This window comes from Mesocricetus auratus, unplaced genomic scaffold (assembly GCF_017639785.1).
Source record: "Mesocricetus auratus isolate SY011 unplaced genomic scaffold, BCM_Maur_2.0 Super-Scaffold_100004, whole genome shotgun sequence".
In the NCBI taxonomy this organism is placed as follows: Eukaryota; Metazoa; Chordata; class Mammalia; order Rodentia; family Cricetidae; genus Mesocricetus; species Mesocricetus auratus.
Window position 1 is genome coordinate 34,968,281 of NW_024429189.1, and position 22,166 is coordinate 34,990,446.

The 22,166-nt window shown below is 36.8% G+C and overlaps 1 protein-coding gene across 4 annotated transcripts in view; it reads right to left on the minus strand.

The window, feature by feature from the left end:
* Positions 1 to 22,166, minus strand: part of LOC101843542 (sodium channel protein type 1 subunit alpha) — a 160,379-nt gene that overhangs the window by 44,288 nt on the left and 93,925 nt on the right. For 3 of the 4 annotated variants that reach the window (XM_040745488.1, XM_021232877.2, XM_040745489.1), the window contains exons 4-13: positions 20,172 to 20,261; positions 18,066 to 18,194; positions 16,395 to 16,486; positions 15,600 to 15,869; positions 6,558 to 6,621; positions 5,954 to 6,095; positions 5,196 to 5,402; positions 2,949 to 3,233; positions 1,643 to 2,023; positions 289 to 421 (exon numbers count right to left, since the gene is read on the minus strand). In XM_040745488.1, the coding sequence (XP_040601422.1) occupies positions 289 to 421; positions 1,643 to 2,023; positions 2,949 to 3,233; positions 5,196 to 5,402; positions 5,954 to 6,095; positions 6,558 to 6,621; positions 15,600 to 15,869; positions 16,395 to 16,486; positions 18,066 to 18,194; positions 20,172 to 20,261 (1,793 nt within the window). The remainder of the gene's footprint in view (positions 1 to 288; positions 422 to 1,642; positions 2,024 to 2,948; positions 3,234 to 5,195; positions 5,403 to 5,953; positions 6,096 to 6,557; positions 6,622 to 15,599; positions 15,870 to 16,394; positions 16,487 to 18,065; positions 18,195 to 20,171; positions 20,262 to 22,166) is intronic. The other variant, XM_040745490.1, reaches the window with a different exon arrangement.

Below are 22,166 nucleotides of genomic sequence, written 5' to 3' on the forward strand. Positions count from 1 at the left end.
AATAGTAGGGCCATTTCCTTTTCTTTTCTTTCTGAGAATGTAGCTGCCAACCTATAATTAGAAATATTTGACTCTGGCCGGGCGGTGGTTGCGCACACCTTTAATCCCAGCACTTGGGAGGCAGAGGCAGGCGGATCTCTGTGAGTTCGAGGCTGGGCTGGACTGACAGCCTCCAAAACAATACAGAGAAACCCTGTCTCGTAAAAATAAAAAACAAAACAGAAATATTTGACTCTGATAAGATAATGCAAGTTTATTGAAATAATGGCAGTGGTGTTTGTTACAAACCTTCTACTGTATTGGTTAAGATGCTGGCTATACTCATTGCCCTTTGCCTTTGGGAAGGGTCTTCTAGAAAGTCCATGGAAACATGGAAAGAACTTGACCTCCTTTTTCTCATCTCAGTTTCAGTGGTCGTTCCCTGTAAAGAAAATGCTAAGGCATTAAATGATTAATTTGAGCAATGTGACACACAAATTAATGGAGACAGTGATTTTCATGGAACACATGCATCGTGCATCTTCATATTTAATTGCTGATGGCAGATATTTGTGACTTATTGGATCATTAACCTGGAATATTCAAACTGTTATCCATGTAGTCATAAAAGAAAATTTAAATGTTTGACCCCTTGATTTTATAATTTTATGAAATATGTGGTATGTGATTATAATATAGTTGATAAAGATTTTATAGGCATATTTAAGTTGTATTCAATTAAAGAACAAATTGTAAAATTCAAATACTATAGAGTAGTATAGGTGGTCAAGTCATTTCACTTTTGAGAAGGTAGGCATTTCATTTCAAGAAAATACCAAAGACTACAGCACACATAACTGTCATCTCATTTTCTAGAGATAAAGCATATATGGCTATTGATAATACAAAGTACATGCTAAAAATCCATACGTATGATGCAGGGTCAACAGTTTCATCCAGGGTCCCAAAGCAATAAGCCATATAATTTATACTTAGTCATGCCCCATCATGCTGACATATTTCTAGGTGAGTACAGTTTAAGAGGAATAATCCTTTGTTTGGAAAGTTCTTATCTGAATGTACAGTCACAAACACACAATACTCCTTTGATACACAGACAGTTATTTCATCTGGATTAATAATAATATTGGTGTCCCTTTGTATAAACTGACTTTATGAATACCTATATCAGCATTTTTAGTACAATGTATATAAACCTTTGAAATTTTAGGTAATGATGAAGCTATCTATGCACAGTGATTTTGAAAATCTGACCTAAAGCAAAGATAAGCTAAAGAGTCTGGTGGGAAGATTTACTATACACCCTTTACACTTAAAATCCATTTATTTATTCTTATAATAGGGCATTAGGGGTGATGTCTCCATGTTACAATTCAGTATGGGTACATAGCAAATCATCCAAGGAGGTAATTATTGCCCAACTGATCCTTAGCATATACAGTAAGTAATGCATTCAAGTTTGTGCAAGGAGTGCTGAGGCTCTAAGGTTTAGTTGGTTAGTCTATTAAAGGTGCTACAAGATGCAGAGGCATTCTCAGCTCAACCAACCAGGAATCATTCTCAAGAGTTCCATTCTGTAGAAACACTGGCTGGTGCAGCAATCATGGGCCAGCCATGCCTGAGCTATGTAAAACTTTCTTACATTGTCATCAGTAGCTGGCTTATCTATTATCACCTCTGGCAGAAGCTGTCCAACTGGTGATGTAGGAACTGATGGTCCGCCAACCAAGGAAACCACACCATTGCAATCCACTGTGCTGTGCATCTTCCCATTTGCTGGAAACACCGCCAGCATTCGGGATGACCTGCTAGTTTGACTGAGGTTACTGTTGCGGCGTTCTCCATGTCTTCGGGGAACAAACAGTGAGTCTCTCCGGCTCTCATTATCCTCAAAGGTGCTGTGCTCATCATCGGCAAAGTCATTCTCTGATCCCACGTCCTTTGCTCGCCCTCTAAAGCTGAAAAGGCTTGTTCTGCTATTGCGTCTTGGAGAAAACAGGGAACCACGGATGCTCAACAAGGACTGGAGGTTGGACAAAAACAACAAAAAGCAAAATAATATTAAAACAGCCTGTTGAAATAGTTTTGCAAGACTGTGTTGAAGGAAATTCCATCATTTGTTAGAGAAGGTAGCACATTCCTTCTGGTTAACATAATTTATAGGCCTTCAGATGAAATTAAATTAGCTCAGTACAGTATGTTTTCCTTCATCTATTAAATAATAGATACTTGGAATGCAGCCTAAAGATAACTGGAGAGAAATACCCAGGCACTATCTTTCAAGTTTAAACAGAAACATCCGTAAGTATTTCTGTATGGGTGAATCCATTGCCATGAACATGGACAGCGGGGCTGTGATTGGTTTTCATTTCTATTTCCTTTCAGATAATTCCAACAGCAGTTATCACATATTATTTAAGTTCACCTTCCTAATACCACTTTCTTTTTTCTGATTCACTGGTAAAATATGATATCTGTAGAACCAGAAGTTAAAAACTCAGAAATTCTGAATGGTGCACTTCTCTGTAAAGTTCATCACAGCTAGTATTTTCATAAGTTTATGGGACAGTTGACAAATAAGTTATGGGAATAAAAGCAACATAGTGTTGTAAATTAATCAAAGGCACACATCTGAATAGCTAAATCCTACTCTACCTTTTGTTGATCTTACTAGAAGATCTGAGGACTGGAACACTGAATGTCATTAATTACAGACAGTTACCAGAAGGCACATTCAACATGAAAATCCAGTTCTCCTGACTTCCAACCTTGAGTTATCTCAAAAACACCCAAGAACACATTTGTGTATGTGTGGAGGGGAGCAAAACTTTCACATTAACTATAAGGAGAAAAGCCAGTTTTAAGCATAATGCAACAGTAGTCAATTCCGTTGACAAAAACCCCTACATCTGTTTCAATTCTTCATCAGGGAATTCGGCAGTGCATACCTGGTGCGGGGAAGAGTACCTCTTTTCATACGTCAGTCTGTTCCCTTCTATGGAGAAGCGAAACCCTTTCCTTCTGACGCTGTCTTCAGACTCAGATTTGTGGAATTCATCCTCATCTTTCTCTTCCCCTCCAGACTGCTCTTTCTGTTTTCTTTTCTTCCGCCGATTCCGTCTTTCCTTAGCACTCTTTGAGCTCAACTTGGAGGCTTCTGAAGAGCTATCTGAGAGTCTACCTGCTGCGCTGGGCTCTCTGGAATGCTCTGAGGCAGTTGCAGCTGCTGCCTGCTATATAGAGGAGAAATCATTTCAGTGTGGTGCAAGAGAAGACTGCTTGAGATCTTTCCTCAAGTTTTGAATCATTTGCAAAATACTAGCTAACTGAAGCAAACAGCATGTAGAAGATGCTTTCTGCATGTGAAGGGATTTTTTTCTTTCTCTTAACTAATAATGAATTTCAGAAATAATCTATTTTCCCCAAGGTAACGTTTACTAAGTCTGCATTATGCTACAAAGACCATATGCTCATAAAGAGTCATTGGGCACTGATAGAAATGTAAAACAAAAAACCCAAATAATCCCAAAAGTATAGGACTCAATATATTCTAAAAATTAGTATTTAATGGCCATCATCTTCATTTTTCTGAAAATGCAAACTGGAACATGGGAGAAAAACTGGAGTTTCTCAAGATCCTAGTTTGAAGTGAGATAGCAAGCTCAGGTCTTCTTCGGTTTCTGAAAGTGCTTAATACCTCTCACATATTATTAATTGTGAAAGGTATCACAATCCCTTCCTCACTCCTCCATAATATTATTCTCCATAAGACGGGAGAGAGGGGCCAATAGCTTTCCACTAAGCAAGAGAAAATGTTCCATTCTCCAAAAGCTGCCCCAACCATCTTCATCTCAAAAGTGGCTCTCCCTGGTTGTGAGAGTATGGGGGAAAATCCATGCTTTGTGGTCACAGCTTGTTTGGTTATGAAACTGCACTTTTTAGTCATTGTCATTCCCACAATGTCCTCAATACAGAACTGTAGCAAGTGAGTTAGCATGCCTGAAGGAACTCTTTCTTTATGGTCAAGATGGTTCCAAATAAAGTTTGATTTGAATAAAATTTTATTTTATTAGTATTTTTAAAAATACAAATAATGAACTTGTATATTCCATTTACAACCCACAAGGAAACATGAGGGATAAGACTCAGTTTTATCATTCATTGCACCAGCTACACTGATATTTCATGGCAAGACCAAATACGCCTTCTTAAATTACTCCATATTACTAGTGGTGCTCTTTGCCTACTTGATGCATTGGGTAAGAGAAAATTTTATTATTAACCAATCATATTAAAAGGCAATGTATTTCATGTATAAGAGAAGTGTTTTTTCTGCCTTTATATATGTGTACTACATGTGTGTCTTGTATTCTCAGAGTCAGAGAGTAAGGGAGTAAGAACCCCTTGACTGTAGTTACAGGTGATTGTGAGTCACCTGAGAAGTTAATCCAGGTCTCCTGTGAGAGAAACATGTGTTATAACCACTGACTCATCTCTCTGGCCAAATACAATGCATTTTTGAGTAAAAAAATTAAGAAATTACCTTAAAGAAATCGGTAAACATGTTTATATGACAACTAATGAATTTGCTTGCCAGAAAAAAATGATCCCTTTCTGATAATTTTCTGGTGCCAGCATATTCATTCAATGAAGATTTTTTTAACTTGTAAAAAAGAGACAAAGACACAATTTCCCATTTATTCTCTGAAGCTATTTTTTCTTTTTCTTTCTTTTCTTTTTCTTTCTTTTCTTTTTGAGACAGAGTTTCTGTATTGCTTTGGAGGTTGTCCTGGAACTTGCTCTGTAGACCAGGCTGGCATCGAACTCACAGAGATCTTCCTGCCTCTGCCTCCTGAGTGCTGGGATTAAAGGTGTGAGCCACCAACACCTGGCTATTCTCTGAATCTTAAAGTGAGAAACAAAGAACACAAGAAGTATCTACTGTGGCTAGTATGAAAATGCCTTTGTACAATCAAGCGATGTGGCTGGACCGACTAAACTAAAGAGATGCTCCACCCACGGAAGTCCTTGTGGGAGCTTGCTGCTTCCAGCTTTCCTAGGTACAGTCAGTCAGACAACTCTACCTTCTTGTTTCATTACAGGACTTCTGTAACATTAAAAAAAAGTTGATACCAGAAGAATAGGGAAGCAAAGGTCCAAGTTGTAACATAAGACCCGTGTGCACTGCTGACTACCTGCGCAGCCTCCTGCTGCTTCTTAAGCTGTTCCAACATCTGCTGAAACTCTGCCTCTTTCTGTTCAGCCTCCTCCAAGGTGGCCTGATTCTGTTCCTCATAGGCCATGGCCACCACAGCCAGGATCAAGTTTATCAGGTAGAATGAGCCCAAGAAAATCACGAGCACAAAAAATATCATGTATGTTTTCCCAGCAGCACGCAACGTCTAGAAACAAGAATATCAGAATTATTATCACAATTATTTCAGTATCTCATGACTGTGTGTCTGGCAGAACTCTGACAAAATTAATAATTGTGTCCCTTCACAATTTTTATGCCCTATCTCTTCCTTCTTCTTTGATGTATTTATTCATAGTCATTGTAAGTATTCTTGGATTCACCAAGAATAACACAGTTGATGGAAAACAATGGGGACCTCCATCAAAAAGTTGAGCTTTTAATGGAAGAGACCAAAAGAAAGAGATAATACTTTAGAGGGAGACAGGGCTGAGGGGAGATTTGTCTTTTGTTCAGGAGAAGTTGTGCCTAAGAAGAATGAGAAATAACATTTGAGTCATGGAGACACAGGACAGAGTTATTATCCTTGGCTTTACTCCATGCAACATGTACTATAATCAACAAGATAGAGAAGCCCATATCTCTGATCCCAAGTTATACTTTCTCTACTAGATCATGCTGTGGTTTTCCTTTCATGACTCAGTTTGTATTCTTATATGCTTCTACTTATGTGCAGTAAGTATCTCTTCAGATTCTCACCAGTTGGTAAAGATTTTCCCAGAAGTCCTGAGTCATCAGTCGAAACAGGGACAAAAATGCCCAACTGAAGGTATCAAAGCTTGTGTAACCATAATTAGGGTTTCTACCAGCTTTTACACACATATATCCTTCTGGACATTGGCTGCAAATGGGGAAAAAGAAAGTATGACAAGACATTCTGCTGCCTTTTTATTCTGGTAGAAGCCTATATTTATAAAATGATCTAGTCACTACTTAAAGGACACAAGCATGTAGAATCCAACTCCCTGATACATTTCCAACCTTTGACTTCATAGTATATGACTAGCTGTTAGGTGTTATTGTTGCTAAGTAACCTTTCTTCCACACTTCGGAGTCTCTAATGGTCATTCATAGCTTGATACTTATGTCAGGGAAATAGCATTACAGATCAAAATATTGCTTCTTGCTTTACAGAAGAAACCTTAACATTTAGAATAGTTTCTGTTTCATTTATATTATAATTACTGAAAATTAGTTTGCATAAAGTTAGTTGCTGTTATCAGTGAATTTCTGCAGAAAGAGATACGCATACATATGGGAACAAACCGCACATACTCACATCTCACACAAAGGATTGGCTTACCCTGCATCAGAGCTATTTCCACACAGCAGTGCATCTAAAAAACCCTCCAGAAAATAATGATATCCTGTTTGAAAAAAAGAAAGCCACGTGACAAACATTTGTACTATGGAAACCCCCAAAGAGTAGGGACTTTGGGTCCTACTTTTGGTTTCTTTAAGTGATTTTAGACATATTGCATTATTCACTTAAACATACGAGCTTTTCCTTTTTTTCCTTCAAATCTTAGTAATATATTAAGGGTGTTGACACTCATTGTTACAAGACTTTCTTCATTATTAATGTAAAATTAGTGACAACTGTAGGTACTTATGGAATATGAGAAGGGTTCAGTAGTTTTCTATTACTTTCATGGAATAAAAAAAGTTAATCAGCAGAAGGAGATGAGAATCATAGGTATCTCAAAATAGCAACATATTTCAATTAAAAGCTCATATATTTTCCTGTTTCCCTTCCACATTTAATACCATCAGTAAATTCTTAAAATTAATCATAATTTACATTTATCAGTTTCTAGAATATATGTCAATGCCTTAGAATGATGATTCATAATTTCTGTCAACTATATGAGTCTTTTAATGAAATGAAATATTTCAGAATAAAGTTAAACAAATGCTTATTTTTACAATTAAAATAGGTGAGCATCACACCCCATCACTACTTCCTAGTTCTAATATGTTCCTCTCTCCTTTCAACAGCTACTTGAAAAACCATGTCTGCAAGACTTTCCTTGGTCATCTATTTCCTTTCCATCAAAGGCCGACAATGAAGAAACCTGCTCACTGTGTGTCAGTAGCATGAACAAACACACAGTATTCTCAGTACACTCAATATCCTTGTGTAACCACTCATTCAAAGTATTATCAGTATTAGAAATAAAGCCACACTCATTATTCCCTATTGCTTGTTTTGGATTTTATAGCCTTTCAGTGAAGTTTACTGAATGCATAGGTAGGTATGATAGAAATAGAAAACACATTGGATTAAATAATCATTGCTGCACTTTTGTAAGAAAAGAAAATGCTAGTTTGCCAGAGAAATTCATTCCATATGATATATTCCATCATATAAAGGATACAGAATCATATGAAGAAAAGCATTGTTTATATTTCCAAATGTCCTCACTATGTTAAACATGAAAAGGAAAATGTAACATAGGGTTTTTAAGTTTTTAAAACTTTTGGAATTAGACAATGTGCCAACCCCCACCTTTGATGGAAACCTTCTACTCCATTAGAAGCCAGGCCAGCATCCTGAAAAACAGAGGCCAGGCAAGCATTCTGGTTCCCAAAGACCAGGCTGACTCCCTGACAACTAGGCACAAGCCAGGCCAGATGAAGCCCAGAGGACTGCCAGTCAGATCATTGATTATACACATTGCTAGAACTCTAGCCCCAAACTTGGGCAGAAATCCCCTGTTGGACCAGAGGCCATCTAGGTCATCATAAGTCCAGCCCCCCAATGTGGATGGAGATTCTCTATTCAACCACAGGTCACATCAGTCAGAAGACCAGAGAGGAAACAGAAACCAAGAAACAAAACGCCTATCCACAAAGACAAATCTGTAAACTGGCACCTAGACCTATAATCACTCCAAATTTAGATGCCTAAATGTAAGTGTAACAAAACAAACAACATCCAGGGCAATATGTCACTACTAAAGCCCAACCATCACACTACAGCAATCCCAAATATTCCAACACAGCTGGAGCACAAGAAAACAAACTTAAAACCAACTTTTTGATGATGATAGAGGTCTTTAAAGAAGGAGAAGATGCTCAGCTCAAAGGCCAAGGAAATATTTTTAAGAAAATCATAGAAGAAAAATTTCATTACCTAAGGAAGGATGTGCCTATTAAGGTACAAGCAGCTTACAAAACCTCAAATAGATTGTATCAGAAAAGAAAGACTACTCACCACATAATAATGAAAACACTAAACACACATAAAGAAGAAACAATATATAAACCTGCAAGAGAAAAAGGCTAAATAACATATAAAGGCAGAACTACTAGAATTACACCTGACTTCCCATGGGAGACTCTAAAAGTCATAAGGGCCTGGACAAATGTGCTGCAGACTCTAAGAGACCACATAGTAGCACAGGCTACTAAACCAGCAAAACTTTCAATCACCATAGGTGGAGAAAACAAGATATTGTGTAATAATGTCAAATTGAAATAATACCTATCCACAAATTCACCACTAAAGAAGGTACTAGAATGAAAATTCCAACCCAAGGAGGTTAACTACACCCATAAAAACAAGGCAATAAATAATCTGTCACCAGCATAATACAAAGAAGGAACACAAACATAGACTACTACCAACAACAACTACAACAAAATAATAGGCATTAATAACCATTGGTCATTTATATCTCTCAATATCAATGGACTCAATTCCCCAATTAAAAACCACATAAACAGAATGGATGCAAAAGCAAGATCATCCTTCTTCTGCATACAAGACAAATGCCTCAACATCAAAGACAGACATTACCTCTGAGTAATGCAAAAAGATTTTCCAATCAAATGGCCCCAAGAATCAAGCTGGTCTAGCTACTCTAATATATAATAAAATAGACTTCAAGCTAGAATTAATAAAAAGAGATGGCGAAGGACACTTCATACTCATCAAAGGAGAAATCCACCAAGACAACATCTCAATTCTCAACATTTATCCTCCAAACACAAGGGTACCCATATTTATAAGGGAGATACTATTAAAGCTTAAATTACACATTCACCCTCACACATTAATACTGGGAGACTTCAATACCCAATTTTCATCAATGAAAGATCATCCAGGAAACAACTAAATAGAGAATTACTGGAGCTAACAGAAATTATGGCCCAAATGGACCTAACAGATAGCTACAGAACATTTTACCCAAGAACAAAAGAATACACTTTATTCACAGCACCTTACAGAGCATTCTCCAAAACTGATTACATACTTGGTCACAAAGCAAGTATCAAGCAATACAAGAAAATTGGAATAGCCCCCAGCATTCTATCAGCCCACCATGGATTAAAGTTAGATTTCAACAATAACAAAAGCATACAAATTCATGAACAATTCTTCACTGAATCATCAATGTGTCAAGGAAGAAATAAAGAAATTAAAGACTTCCTAGAATTCATTGAAAATGAATGCACAACAAGCTAAACTTATGGGACACAGTGAAAGTAGTGCTAAGGTTCATAGCACTAAGTGCCTTCATAAAGAATTTGGAGAAATCTCTTACTAGCAACTAAACAGCAAAGCTGAAAGCTCTAGAACAAAAAGAAAACCTAGCAGGAGTAGATGGCAGGAAATAATCATACTCATGGCTGAAATCAATAAAATAGAAACAGAGAACAATGTAATCAAGGAAACAAAGAACTGGTTCTTTGAGAAAGTTGACAAAATAGGTAAATCCTTATCTAAAGTAACTAAAAGACATAGAGAGAATACCCAAATTAACAAAGTCAGAAACTAAAAGGGGGACATAGCAATAGACACTGAGGATATCTAGAGAATCATTCGGTCATACTTCAAAAGCCTGTACTCCACAAAATTTAGAAATCTTAAAGAAATGGATAAACTTCTTGATAGATACCACTTATCAAAATTATCAAGATCAGGTAAATAATTTAAATAGATCTATAACCCCTAAGGAAATAGAAGGAGTCATTAAAAGTCTCACTGCATCCCCCCAAAAAAGTCCAGGATGAAATGGTTTTAGCTCAGAATTCTGCCATACTTTCAAAGAAGAGCTAATACCAACAATCCTTAAATTATTCCACAAAATAGAAACCAAAAGAACATTTCCAAATTCTTTTTATAAGGTCACAATCACTCTGATAACCCAAACCACACAAGGGCTCAATGAAGACAGAGAACTACAGATCAATTTCCCTCATGAACATTGATAAAAAGTATTCAACAAAATACTGGCAAACCGAATCCATGAACACATAAAAAAAATCATCGACTACAATTAATTATGAACACATCAAAAAATTATCCACTACAATCAATTAGGCTTCATCCCAGAGATGCAGGGATGGTTCAACATATGAAAATCAATGTAACAATCAATGTAATCCACTATGTAAACAAGCTAAAATAAAAAAAACCCACATGATCATTTCATTAGATGCTGAAAAAGCAAAATCTAAAACACCTTCATGATAAAAATCTTGTAGAGATCAGGGATACAAGGGTCAACCATAAACATAATAAAGACAATATGCAGCCAGCTGACAGCGGACATCAAATTAAATGGAAAGAAACTCAAAGCTATTCCACTAATATCAGGATAAAGACAAGGTTGTCCACTTTCCATAAAAGTTTTAGATAGAGCAATAAGCCAACTAGGAGAGATCAAGAGGATACAAATTAGAAAGGAAGAAGTACAAGTTATCACTATTTGCAGATGATATGATAGTATATATATGTGACCTCCAAAATTTTACCAGGGAGATCCTACAGCTGATAAGCATCTTTAGTGAAGTGGCTGGATATAAGATTAATTAAAAAATAACAAATAAACAAATTAAGGAAAGACGGAAACAAAAGTAGCCCTTCTATATACAAATGATAATTAAAGGGACTGAGAAGGAAAAGAGGAAAACACCTCCCTTAACAGTAGCCACAAATAATAAAAAGTGTCTTGGTGTAACTCTAACCAAACATGGGAAAGACCTGTTTGACAAGAACTTCAAGTCTTTGAAGAAAGAAATTGGAGAAGATATCAGAAGATGGAATGATCTCCCTTGCTGATGGATCAGTAGGATTAATATAGTAAAAATACCCACCCTACCAAAAGCAATCTACAGATTCAGCATAATCTCCATCAAAATCCCAACATAATTCTATACCAGCCTTTAAAGAACAATACTCAAATTCTTATGGAAAAACAGCAACAACACCAACAAATCTAGAATAGCTAAAACAATCCTGTGCAATAAAAGAACTTCTAGAGGTATCACCATCCTTGATTTCAAGATCTACTACAGAGCTATAATAATAAAAACTGCATGACATTGTCATAAAACAGACATGTGGATCAATGGAATCAAATTGAAGATGTAGGCATAAATCCACACACCTATGAAACCTGATTTTTTGACAAAGAAACTAAAATTATACAATGGAAAAAGAAAAGAAAGCATCCCAACAAATGGTTCTGGTCTAAATAACTAGATATCAACATGTAGAAGAATGCAAATAGATGATATCTATCACCTTGCACAAAACTCAGGTTCAAGTGGATCAGACACCTCAGCACATGGAACCTTATGGAATATGAAGTGGGAACCAGCTTTGAATGCATTGACACAGGGGACAACTTCCTGAACACCAGTAGCACTGACTGTAAGATCAACAGTTGATAAATCAGACCTCCTGAAACTGAAAAGCTTCTGTAAGCCTAATGACACTGTCAATAGGAAAAAATGGCAGCCAACAGAATAGGACAAGACCTTCCCCTACCCCATATCTGACAGAGGTCTGATTTCCAAAATATATAAAGAACACAAGAAACTAGACATCAGCAAAACAAATAATCCAATTAGAAATGGAGTACAGATCAAAACAGAATTTCAACAGAGGAATCTCAAATGGCTGAGCAGGACATAAAGAAATGTTCAACACCCTTATCCATCAGGGAAATGCAAATCATAATGACTCTGAGATTCTATCTTACACCTATCAGGATGGCTAAGACCAAAATCACAAGTGACAGCTCATGCGGGAGAGAATGTGACACAAGGCAAACACTCCTCCATTGCTGGTGGGAGTGAAAACTTGTACAGAAATCATTGTGATGGCTTCTCAGAAAATTGGGAATTGGTCTACCCCAAGACCAATATGTGCCACTCTTGGGCATATACCAAAGGGTCCTCCATCATACTACAAGGACAGTTATTCAACTATTTTCATAGCAACTTTACTCTTATTAACCAGAACCTGGAAACAACCTAGATGTCCCTCAATTGAAAAAAGGATAAAGGAAACATGGTCCATTTACACAGTGGAGTGTTACTCTGCTGTTTAAAACATTATGAAATTCGTAGGCAAAAGGATGAAACTAGAAAAAAATCATCCTAAGGGAGGTAATCCAGTCCTAGAAAGACAGCCGTGACTGGAGGGAAAAACATCAATGTGGTGATGCCTAAAGATATTCTGCTATGATTATAGATTACTGCCTAGCTTATTAGTCCTCAGAGAGGCTTCATCCAGTAACTGATGGAAACAGATGCAGAGATCCATAGTCACAAATTAAACCTAGCTTGGGGAATCCTGCTGAAGAGAGAGAGGAAGACTTGTAGGAGATGGAGGGGTCAAGGATATCACAAGAAAACCCACAGAATCAGCTAACCTGGGATCACAGTGGGTCACAGAGTCTGAACCCACAAACAGGGAGCCTGGATGGGACTGATCTAGGCTCTCTGCATATATGTGACAGTTGCATAGTTTTGTTTTCTTGTGAGACTCTAACAGTTGGAGCAGGGCCTGTTTCTGACTCTGTTGCCTGTTTTTGGTACTCTATTCCTCATATTGGGTTGTCTTGCTCAGTCTTAATACAAAGGGAAGTGCTTAGTCTTTCTGCAACTTCATATGCTTTGTTTGTTGATATCCAACAGAGGCTTGCCCTTTTCTGAATAGAATGGATGAGGAAAGGATTGGGGTAGGCAGACAGGAGGTGTTGGGGGGAGGGAGTGGAGGGGGAGGAGGGAGGGGAATCTGCAGTTGGTATGTAAGATAAATAAATTAAAATTTTTTGAAATAGAAAAGAAATGATTATAACAATTTCAGGACAAGATTTTGATTCCCATGTTTATAAATAAAATCTTCCCTCTTTTATTTTCTGGGTGTACATGTTTGAATGCATGCACATGTGTGTACACAGGTACCAGTGCACATATAGAGCTGGTGGTCAAATCTCTGTTTTCTTCAATTGATCTCTAGTCTTTGTGACATGATTTTCCACTAATAATCCTAAACTTATTGACTTCACTAGCATGACTGACTAGCATGGTCTACAGATCTACCTGCCTTTGTCTCTACCTCCAGTGCTGGGGCTACACACTTAGCATTTATGTAGGTTACAGCTATCCAAACCAAGATTCTCACATGTGAGAGGAATCAGTTTATTGACTAAGCTATCTTCCAAGTCCAAAAGAAAATAAAATTTAGCCTAAAGAAAATATAACTTACTTGTCAAAATATTTAGTTTATTTATTTTTCTATAATTCTCAAAGGTGAATAACTTCATTATATTTCCATTTGCTTTAAAATAATCTTTTTTCAGCAAGTATATTATTGGAGAAGGCGACAATCAGACATTAGAGTTAAAAATAAGCAGATACTTTTTATTTCTTTAGAATGTAAGGACAGTAATGTCTTAATACATTTTCAGAAGAGCGAATAAACCCTAAGGGATATTTTCATAGTGAGTGTCTGGTCTTAGATAAAAGTTGGGCAAACTACAGCTTTCAGGGCATTGATAAGAGTGAGGACTTACCGACATTGTGTGACACATTTAAGGTGCATTTGTTCCCTGCTCTGACATTGTTTAGAATGCATATCTCTTACATTAGCGAGGGCCTAGGCCTTGCTCCAAATGCTGTTCAGACTCTGATGATTCTCCATGGGAGATCTCACCCTCCCTGGAGAATGGATGTGGGGGTGGGATGGGGATTAATGGGGGCATGGGAGGACAGACGGGAGAGGGAACTGGGATTGGTAGGTAAAATAAGATTATTTTAATTTAAATAAAAAAATTAACACTGACATTCATTTGCAGACAATTCCAGATCCAATTATAATTGAGACTTTGGTTGTGAATGTTGGCTTTTTCCTTACACTATCACTGCTTTAAGAACTATCAAGGAGCTTTAAGAGTAATCCCAGCAGCTTTCTAGTACCCTAGGGTTGTTCTTTATTCCAGAACATCACTTGTTACTCTGAGGTAATAACAAAATGGTGATATCCAAGCATGTGAAGAGCTTGGGTTTAAACACCTAATATTTTTCTTTATCAGCACACAGTTTTTTGTTGACGAATCATTTTCTAACTTTCCCTGCTTTTGAAATCCTGTTAAAGAAAAATACTATAATTAAAGGAAAGAGACAGAAAATTTTACTTATTTCATTGTCACTTTAAAAAGAGAAAGATGTTGGTCACTTATTCTTCCATTCTTCCATAATTGATTTGTTCAATGATCAATGATTTGATTTAAATTCTTTAAAGAAAGACAATCTAATTGCTGTAACTTCATTGATTAATCTGGCTTTTCAGGGGATGTCTTCAGAGTTAAATTGAATTTACTGTTTTCTTCTTTGATGTTGCTTTTCAAATAGAATATTATTACTTGTGGCTCTCACTTCATTTCCCTACAATAGCAATGGAGTCTAGCCTACAAAAAGTATTTCATTTCATCATGTATTAGGCCATGTACTGTCACCAATATTTCCCTGTATCCTTGCACACTCTGGCCTCTGCAGAAATTTTTAGCGGCCACATTTAGCAAAGCGTTTTCACAAACTATATTTTCTTTAGTTGCAACAGCTGTCATATCGGAAATGTACTCTGATATATTATTATCCTAGGAAAATTCTCCCTTGCTGAATTCATTTGCCTCCTACATGATGATACAATAGAAAGCAGTACTCAATAGTAACAATTGGTATAGCTATTGAAGCAAACAAATGTGTACAAACCATGGATAATCTTCTTAACAAAATTCTTAAAATTATTCAAGAAGACACAAATGTCCTATAACTTAAAGTTCATGGAAGGGGCTAGGGGTGTGGCTCAGTGGTACAGCACCAGCTCAACTTGTGCTAAGTCCTTTGTTTGATCACAGCGCCCTTGTCAAAGAAAACAAATCAAATCCAGGAGAAAGAAATGTCAAACAAAGATAGAGGTTCAAGTATTTTAAGAAGTTACATCAGATAATTTTCTAAGTGATTGCAACTTCCTTGTGGTCATCGTTTACTAGTCCATGGAATAGATAGAAGACAAACTTTGAAAGAATAAGTACACACTTACTAGTATCTTGAATATATGATTTCCAGTCAAACTCAAACACAGTTTCATTTACAAGTGTGCCGTTATAATCTGTAGTTATGTTCTTCTCTATGCTGTGTTCCTCAAGGGAAGCATTGGTGGGAGGCCACTGTACACATTTATTCCTCAGGTTGCCCATGAAGAGCTGCAGCCCGATTAGAGCAAAGACACTGAGACAGAACACAGTGAGGATCATGACGTCAGACAGCTTCTTCACCGACTGGATCAGGGCCCCCACGATGGTCTTCAGGCCTTAAAGAAAGAAGCTCCTTATAAGTCATAAACATCTGAAGTAGTAAATAAAACCTTCATACAATTCTCTTGAAAACATTGAGTCAATGTATAAGTCCCCACACCCTGCCCATGGCAGGTAAATTCTTGTAGTATTACTTCATTTTAAAACAAATCTTTCACTCTGGTGAAGGCTATTCATTTATCTTATTATTTGTCTTCTGTTAGAAAAAAATGAGATTGTTTTGCACAGGTATAAATAGATATGAAAATTAATACACACAATAGAGAACAAATCCTTAATAACATTGACATTACAAAATACATTTTAAAGTAGAAACTGCTTGGATTGCATATTAGAGTGTCTACCCATTAAACCCAAAAGCTGGTAAAGCCTGTAGGGACAACATGAGTAATACCATGTGAAGCACTCTTTCTTACAATTCTTGGCTTTCCGTAATAATGAATGTCAACCAAGGAGGTCCAGTTGAAAAAGTGCCAGAGCTAACTTGGTGCTTAACCTATATGCTTGCACATAGCTCTCACCTGGGATGACTGAAATTGTTTTCAGTGCTCGAAGAACTCTGAACGTTCTTAACGCTGAGACATTGCCCAGGTCCACAAACTCTGTCACATATCTGTAGTGGAGAGTTCACACACAAACACAGTAACAGCATTCAAAGAAAGATTTGTAGGTACAATTACCTTATGCTCTGTACTAATCACAGAAATCATTTTATAGGCCCAATGCTCAAAAAGTTACAAAGCTGAAAATCACCCAGGTTTACAAACTCTGTTATTTATCTGTAGAGTTAAATCAAAATTATTGAAGATTTGAAGGGCTTAGTGTTTATCTGGCACTTTAATGAAGACTTTTTGCTGTTTGCAAATATAAGTTTAAGTTACATGTAAACTTAAATGTAAGTTTCAAATTAAAGTTTAGAATTCATCACTATAGCCTTTTCATAACAAATACCAATTACTAAATGTACATTTCTTAAAATATAATCCTTGATGCCATTTAGAAAGCAAGGTAGTCAAAATTGTATGTGATTTGGGAATATTAATTAAGAGGTAAACTAGCTATGGGCTATGGTTTTGGATGGAAAAGAAATACTATAAGTAATTATTCAACAGAAATTTAGCTATTATAATAGATTGCCTATTGCTCTACCTTTCAAGGTATCATTTCTTAACATAACTTTTGAATAAAAGTTAGATAAATTAACAATAGCATTTTATGTGACCCAAAGTTTCTCTGTTATTATTTTTTATTCTCAAGAAAGGGGAGTCTCAAATGTCATCCTGTAAGTTGTGGCTGAAAGGCAAGGGGAAGGATTTCATAATCTGATCAGATATAAAGTTATAAATTTAAAACCAGATATCCAGCATCTACACTTCTGAGCATATCAATACTGTCTCTCCTCTTGTCTACCCCTTGAGACCTGCTGAAGCTCAGAAATTCAGCTCCCAAAGATGGGGCAAGTGGTGCTAGTTCACTATCCTCCACACCTACTTTTACCTACTCCTGTTATTTTCAGCTTCTCTTTCCAGAGGCAGTTCATCACTCGCAAAAGGGAGAAAACAGGAAGTAGGAAATGAGCATGGGACTGGTGCAAATTGAAAAGGTTTATGCTGAGTAGGATAAAGAAGGCCATAAAGAGAGGTGAGAGGACGAATTAGAAATGAGTCAGGAGGGCAATAAAGGGAGGATGTGTCTGCTTATAATCCTTAAAGATCACTTTGCTCAGGAAGTAACACTTTATTACATTTATAATGCATTGAATTGCCTTTTTGTCTTGTGATCTTATTTTCAGCATATTTTGCTGCATGACTGCCTGCTTTCTACTATTCCATAAAGCTATAAAAAAAGCTATGGGAGGGGTGTGCACAGCATGAGTACAAGTTTTGCTGCTGTGAATTTAGAAAGCCATCCTCTAGGTCAGGTAATAATCTTATAGGGTGGTTGTTATGAGAAGACTGGGATATCTGAAATCTTCAGATATATCTTCATTGATATTAAAATTATTGTTGCAACTACTCCACATGGATCAGTGGAATGGGCTTACTCTCTTGAGGTAAACATTAAAACATAGAGGTCAATTGCCTCAATCATGCCAGCATGGCTTACCATTAAAGCATATTGTTTAAAAACCTGAGCTTGGACAGAAGAGCAAACTATATTCTCCTCTAGAGTTTTCAAAAAAAGGCACTTACGCAAATGTAATGACAGTGAAGTCAAGCCAGTTCCATGGGTCACGAAGGAAAGTAAAATCTTCTAAGCAGAAACCCCTTGCAATAATTTTTATTAGTGACTCGAAAGTATATATCCCTGTGAAGGTGTACCTAGGAATGAGTAGTCACAAATAGTTAAGGACATTGTAGGTTTCACACAGAGTACATCACTATCCTAACAGTCTGTCAGTGGAAAACGTGGACACCTGAAAAGAATACTAAGCCACTTGATTTTAGTTCCATAGAAATAAAACACTGCATGAACTTAAACTTGACTTCTCTGATGGTTAATTTTAAAAGTTAACTTGACAAAACCTACAACCACTGGGGAAGAGAGTCTCAATGAGTGTTTAGCTAGCTCTGGCTGGCTTATGAGAACGCTGACTGCCTTAACTGCTGTGGGAAGACCCACCTTGAAATTAGGCAGCACCACCGGGCATTGGTGGCGTATGCCTTTAATCCCAGCACTCAGGAGGCAGAGGCAGGTGGATCTCTGTGAGTTCGAGATAAGCCTGGTCTACTGAGAGAGTTCCAGGACAGATTCCAAAGTTACAGAGAAACCGTCTTGAGAAACAATAACCAAACCCCTGCCTCCCCCACAAGACAAACCAGAAATTAGGTGGCACCATTCCTTGTTTTGGGACCCTAGGATGTATAAGAGTAGAGAAAGCTAGCTGAGTACTAAGCATGCACACATGTGTTCTGTCCCTGGTCTTGCCTGTGAATGTGATGTGACTAGCTGAAATAACAGCGAAACCTAGAATTGTGAACTAAAATAAACTCTTTCTCCCTTTGTCTGTCAGGTTATTGTATCATAGCAACAGAAGTGAAACCAGAATAAATACCTACTACAAATGGTCATTTTTTAGAAGACATTATTAGAGCAGTGTGAGAAATACATGCCATGCCCAGTCAGTATAGCTACTTTTAGAAAAGGCTTGGCCTCAGCAGAAGCAGAGTCTCCAGAGAGTTAGCCAGTGAGGTCACAGGTTGCAACAGACAATCATTACTATGAAGAAGTATATGATCATTCTCCCTTAGAAGGAAAACAATCTCAATCTCAGTTGTGTGTCTTGTGTCTTGCATGCTAACTTAAATACTTGCAGAATAAATCCTATAAACAGTTTATTTTTTTCATAATGTGTCCATTTCCTCATTGGCTCCCATCTAGAGGCATTGAAAGAAAAGGCTTTGGGAATACTGCGTGCATGTTAGGGTCAGCAGCCAGAGATTTACAGGGAACAGAACATGGGCAGTGTGAGCAGATACAGTAGCTAGCACTGGACCAGCCATAGCTACAGTTATCACAATTGTGAGTCTCTCCCCGAATGGTACCCTCAGCATGGTCAATATTAGTAATGTTTCCAGCTTTTGAAAATGCTACTGGAATTCTTACTGTCATCTGTTTAACCTTCACTCAACTAAATTTTCAAGTTTTATAAGCCTGAAATTTTAGTCAAGTCCTTGATGATCACCCTTGAAATAGATATAAATCTGGATGAAGTATAAATGACTCATGGTAATAAGACTCAATGTTGTTTTTAATGTAGCATTTAAAGCTTAACTTTTTTCCATTCTTAAGTAACCAAATTAGTGTGGAGTTTGTCTGGAATGAAAAACCAGCATGTATCATGTCTATCTTTCTGCAATTATTGTTGTATTTTTTCAATTACTAGATCATATAGGACAACTGTTGAGCATTCTCTTAGATTTTTGCTAACTCCTAACTATAATGCCAAATGTGGTAGTGCTTGTGTTTAATCCCAGCACTTGATATGTAGAGGAGGGCAGATCTCTGTGAGTTCAAGTCCAGCTTGGTCTACAGAGTAAGTTCTAGGACAGCCACTCATACAGAAAAGCTCTGTCTTGAAAAACAAAACAAAGCATAGTACCAACTACAAGGTAAAGGTAAAATACACATCCAACACCAGTAACCCTGGAACTCATAGAGCATATTGTCTTAGTGCACAATTGTGTCTACAAATGGCTTTATTAAGCATACTCTTCAGTTTTATTTAAAGGACACATTGAAACATGGTTTCAAATTTTCAAAAGTATATACATTTATAAATATATAATTGAACTTACTCTACATTCTTTGTCCAGTCAGGAGGGTTGCTCATTGTCATAAACACACAGTTTGTCAAAATAGTGCACATGATAAGCATGCTGAATAATGTAAATTAGTGTTAAGGAACACACAGACGAAAGCTCATGTGTTACATTTAAAAAGTAATAAAACCAAATCTCAGTGCAACAATACTCATGGATAAGCATGTGCCTGTGTATTACCTAATCACCTTAGATTTCACTTTCTTCATCTGTTAAATACACCTAATAGTGTGACCTCCACAACGAGTGTAGGCATATAAAAGAATACAAGCTGCCATGCCATTGCAACTGTTTCTAAACTAGTGTGATTAACTTGCAGAGAACTTGGGGAGTTCTATTTCTGTGTTATGAATTTACAACACTCTTGAGCAGAAAGCATTAATTTGAACCAATTGACACAATGAGAATAGTAAGTTGTTGAGACAGGAGCATTTCTGCAACAGCAGAATTTCTTCAATAATGGGTAGAATTTATGAACGAATACACCTTATGGTCAAAGCAGAGTATTGTGAAAAGTGCTGAGTTGCTGTGTTTTTAGTGAGTTTATGCAGGTACAAACAGCATTGGAGAAGATGAAAAGGGGGCACTCTTGAAGGCCAATGGTCATCATCACAAGTGAAATTGAAATTCAACACAGCAACGTGCTCGTGGGCCAGTCCTTTGTGCTCTGTGCCTTCACCTCAGTATGACTCCACCTACATTCATACATGGATGTTAGCCATGGAGAAACTGTGCTGTTTGGCTATATATTAAAGAAGTTAATGCATGTAAAATGCTTGCAAACGATGCCTTTCAACAAGCGTACATTCAAACGAAGAAAATGTCATGAAATTGTAGCTCTGAAAGTGGTCTTAAAAAACATTGTAGAAAGGCGTGTGTAAGGTCTGGAGAACACAGATGGTTGATACAGGATCCTAAAATACATGTTTTCTGCTAGAAGATCAGGTATTCTTTCTGCTACAGTTGACTGGCTAAATGAAACATTTCCATTAGGTGTAAAGAATGTTTTCAGCAAATGTCCACATGATGGCACTAAAAATGCAAACTAAGATAGAAAAGCTTTTAAGTGGTAAAAGAATGAATATAGAAATTCTTTATAATTCTTGTTTTTAGTAATAGCCTGTTGACAGTATAAAGGAATTACTTGTAATCAACTTGGTTCAAAAAGAGAATGGCATTTACTTTTGTTGTTGTTTTTTAGTTGATTTTGCTACCATTATTATTTTGCTTTCTGTTTTTTTCTTCTGGTTTTTTTTTTTTGTTAGTGTAGTGCTGGCTCTTTGATTTTTCTAAAGTTTCTTATTTTATTTATTTAGTTAGTTAGTTACTAATTTTGTAGTGTTGGGGAACAAATCAAACCCAGGGCTTTGTGTTTTTTTTAACTCTTTAGACTTTAGAATACAAGATTTAAAAAAATCTTGCTAATATGACCTTATAGTACTTATGATAGTATTTTTATATTAATTATGACCAAGGCTATCAAAAGGAATTCACTCACAATTGATTTTTTTAATGATCAATACCACATTGGAACTTAGTTGCAGAAACCTTTGAACCCCAGTGAGAACCACAGAACCAAGCCCACTTTAGTCTTTTAGAATAGTTCTAGATTTTTCATGAACACCCCGAGTCTTTATTAAACATGCAGTTTTGCAATGTGGGAATCGTATTCAGTGGCTTAGATCTGCTATTTAGTCAATATTGCTGTATTTCATATAAATCATCAGAAGAGTCAAAGATTTCGCTAATCCTGGAGTCTCTAGAGATTCTTTTGCGCCTGCAGTTCATTCTGGGATCCATTAAAATGGCATATTTCTGTGGCTAACCTGTATTTTATTTTCAAAGTAGATTTTCTTGTTACATAATTTCACTGGGAATTCTATGTGGCTCTGTGTAGACAGTAGAAAATATGGTTATCTTGCACAAAACTTGAGGAATCCAATGTATATATGATAGCTGGTATCAATTGTC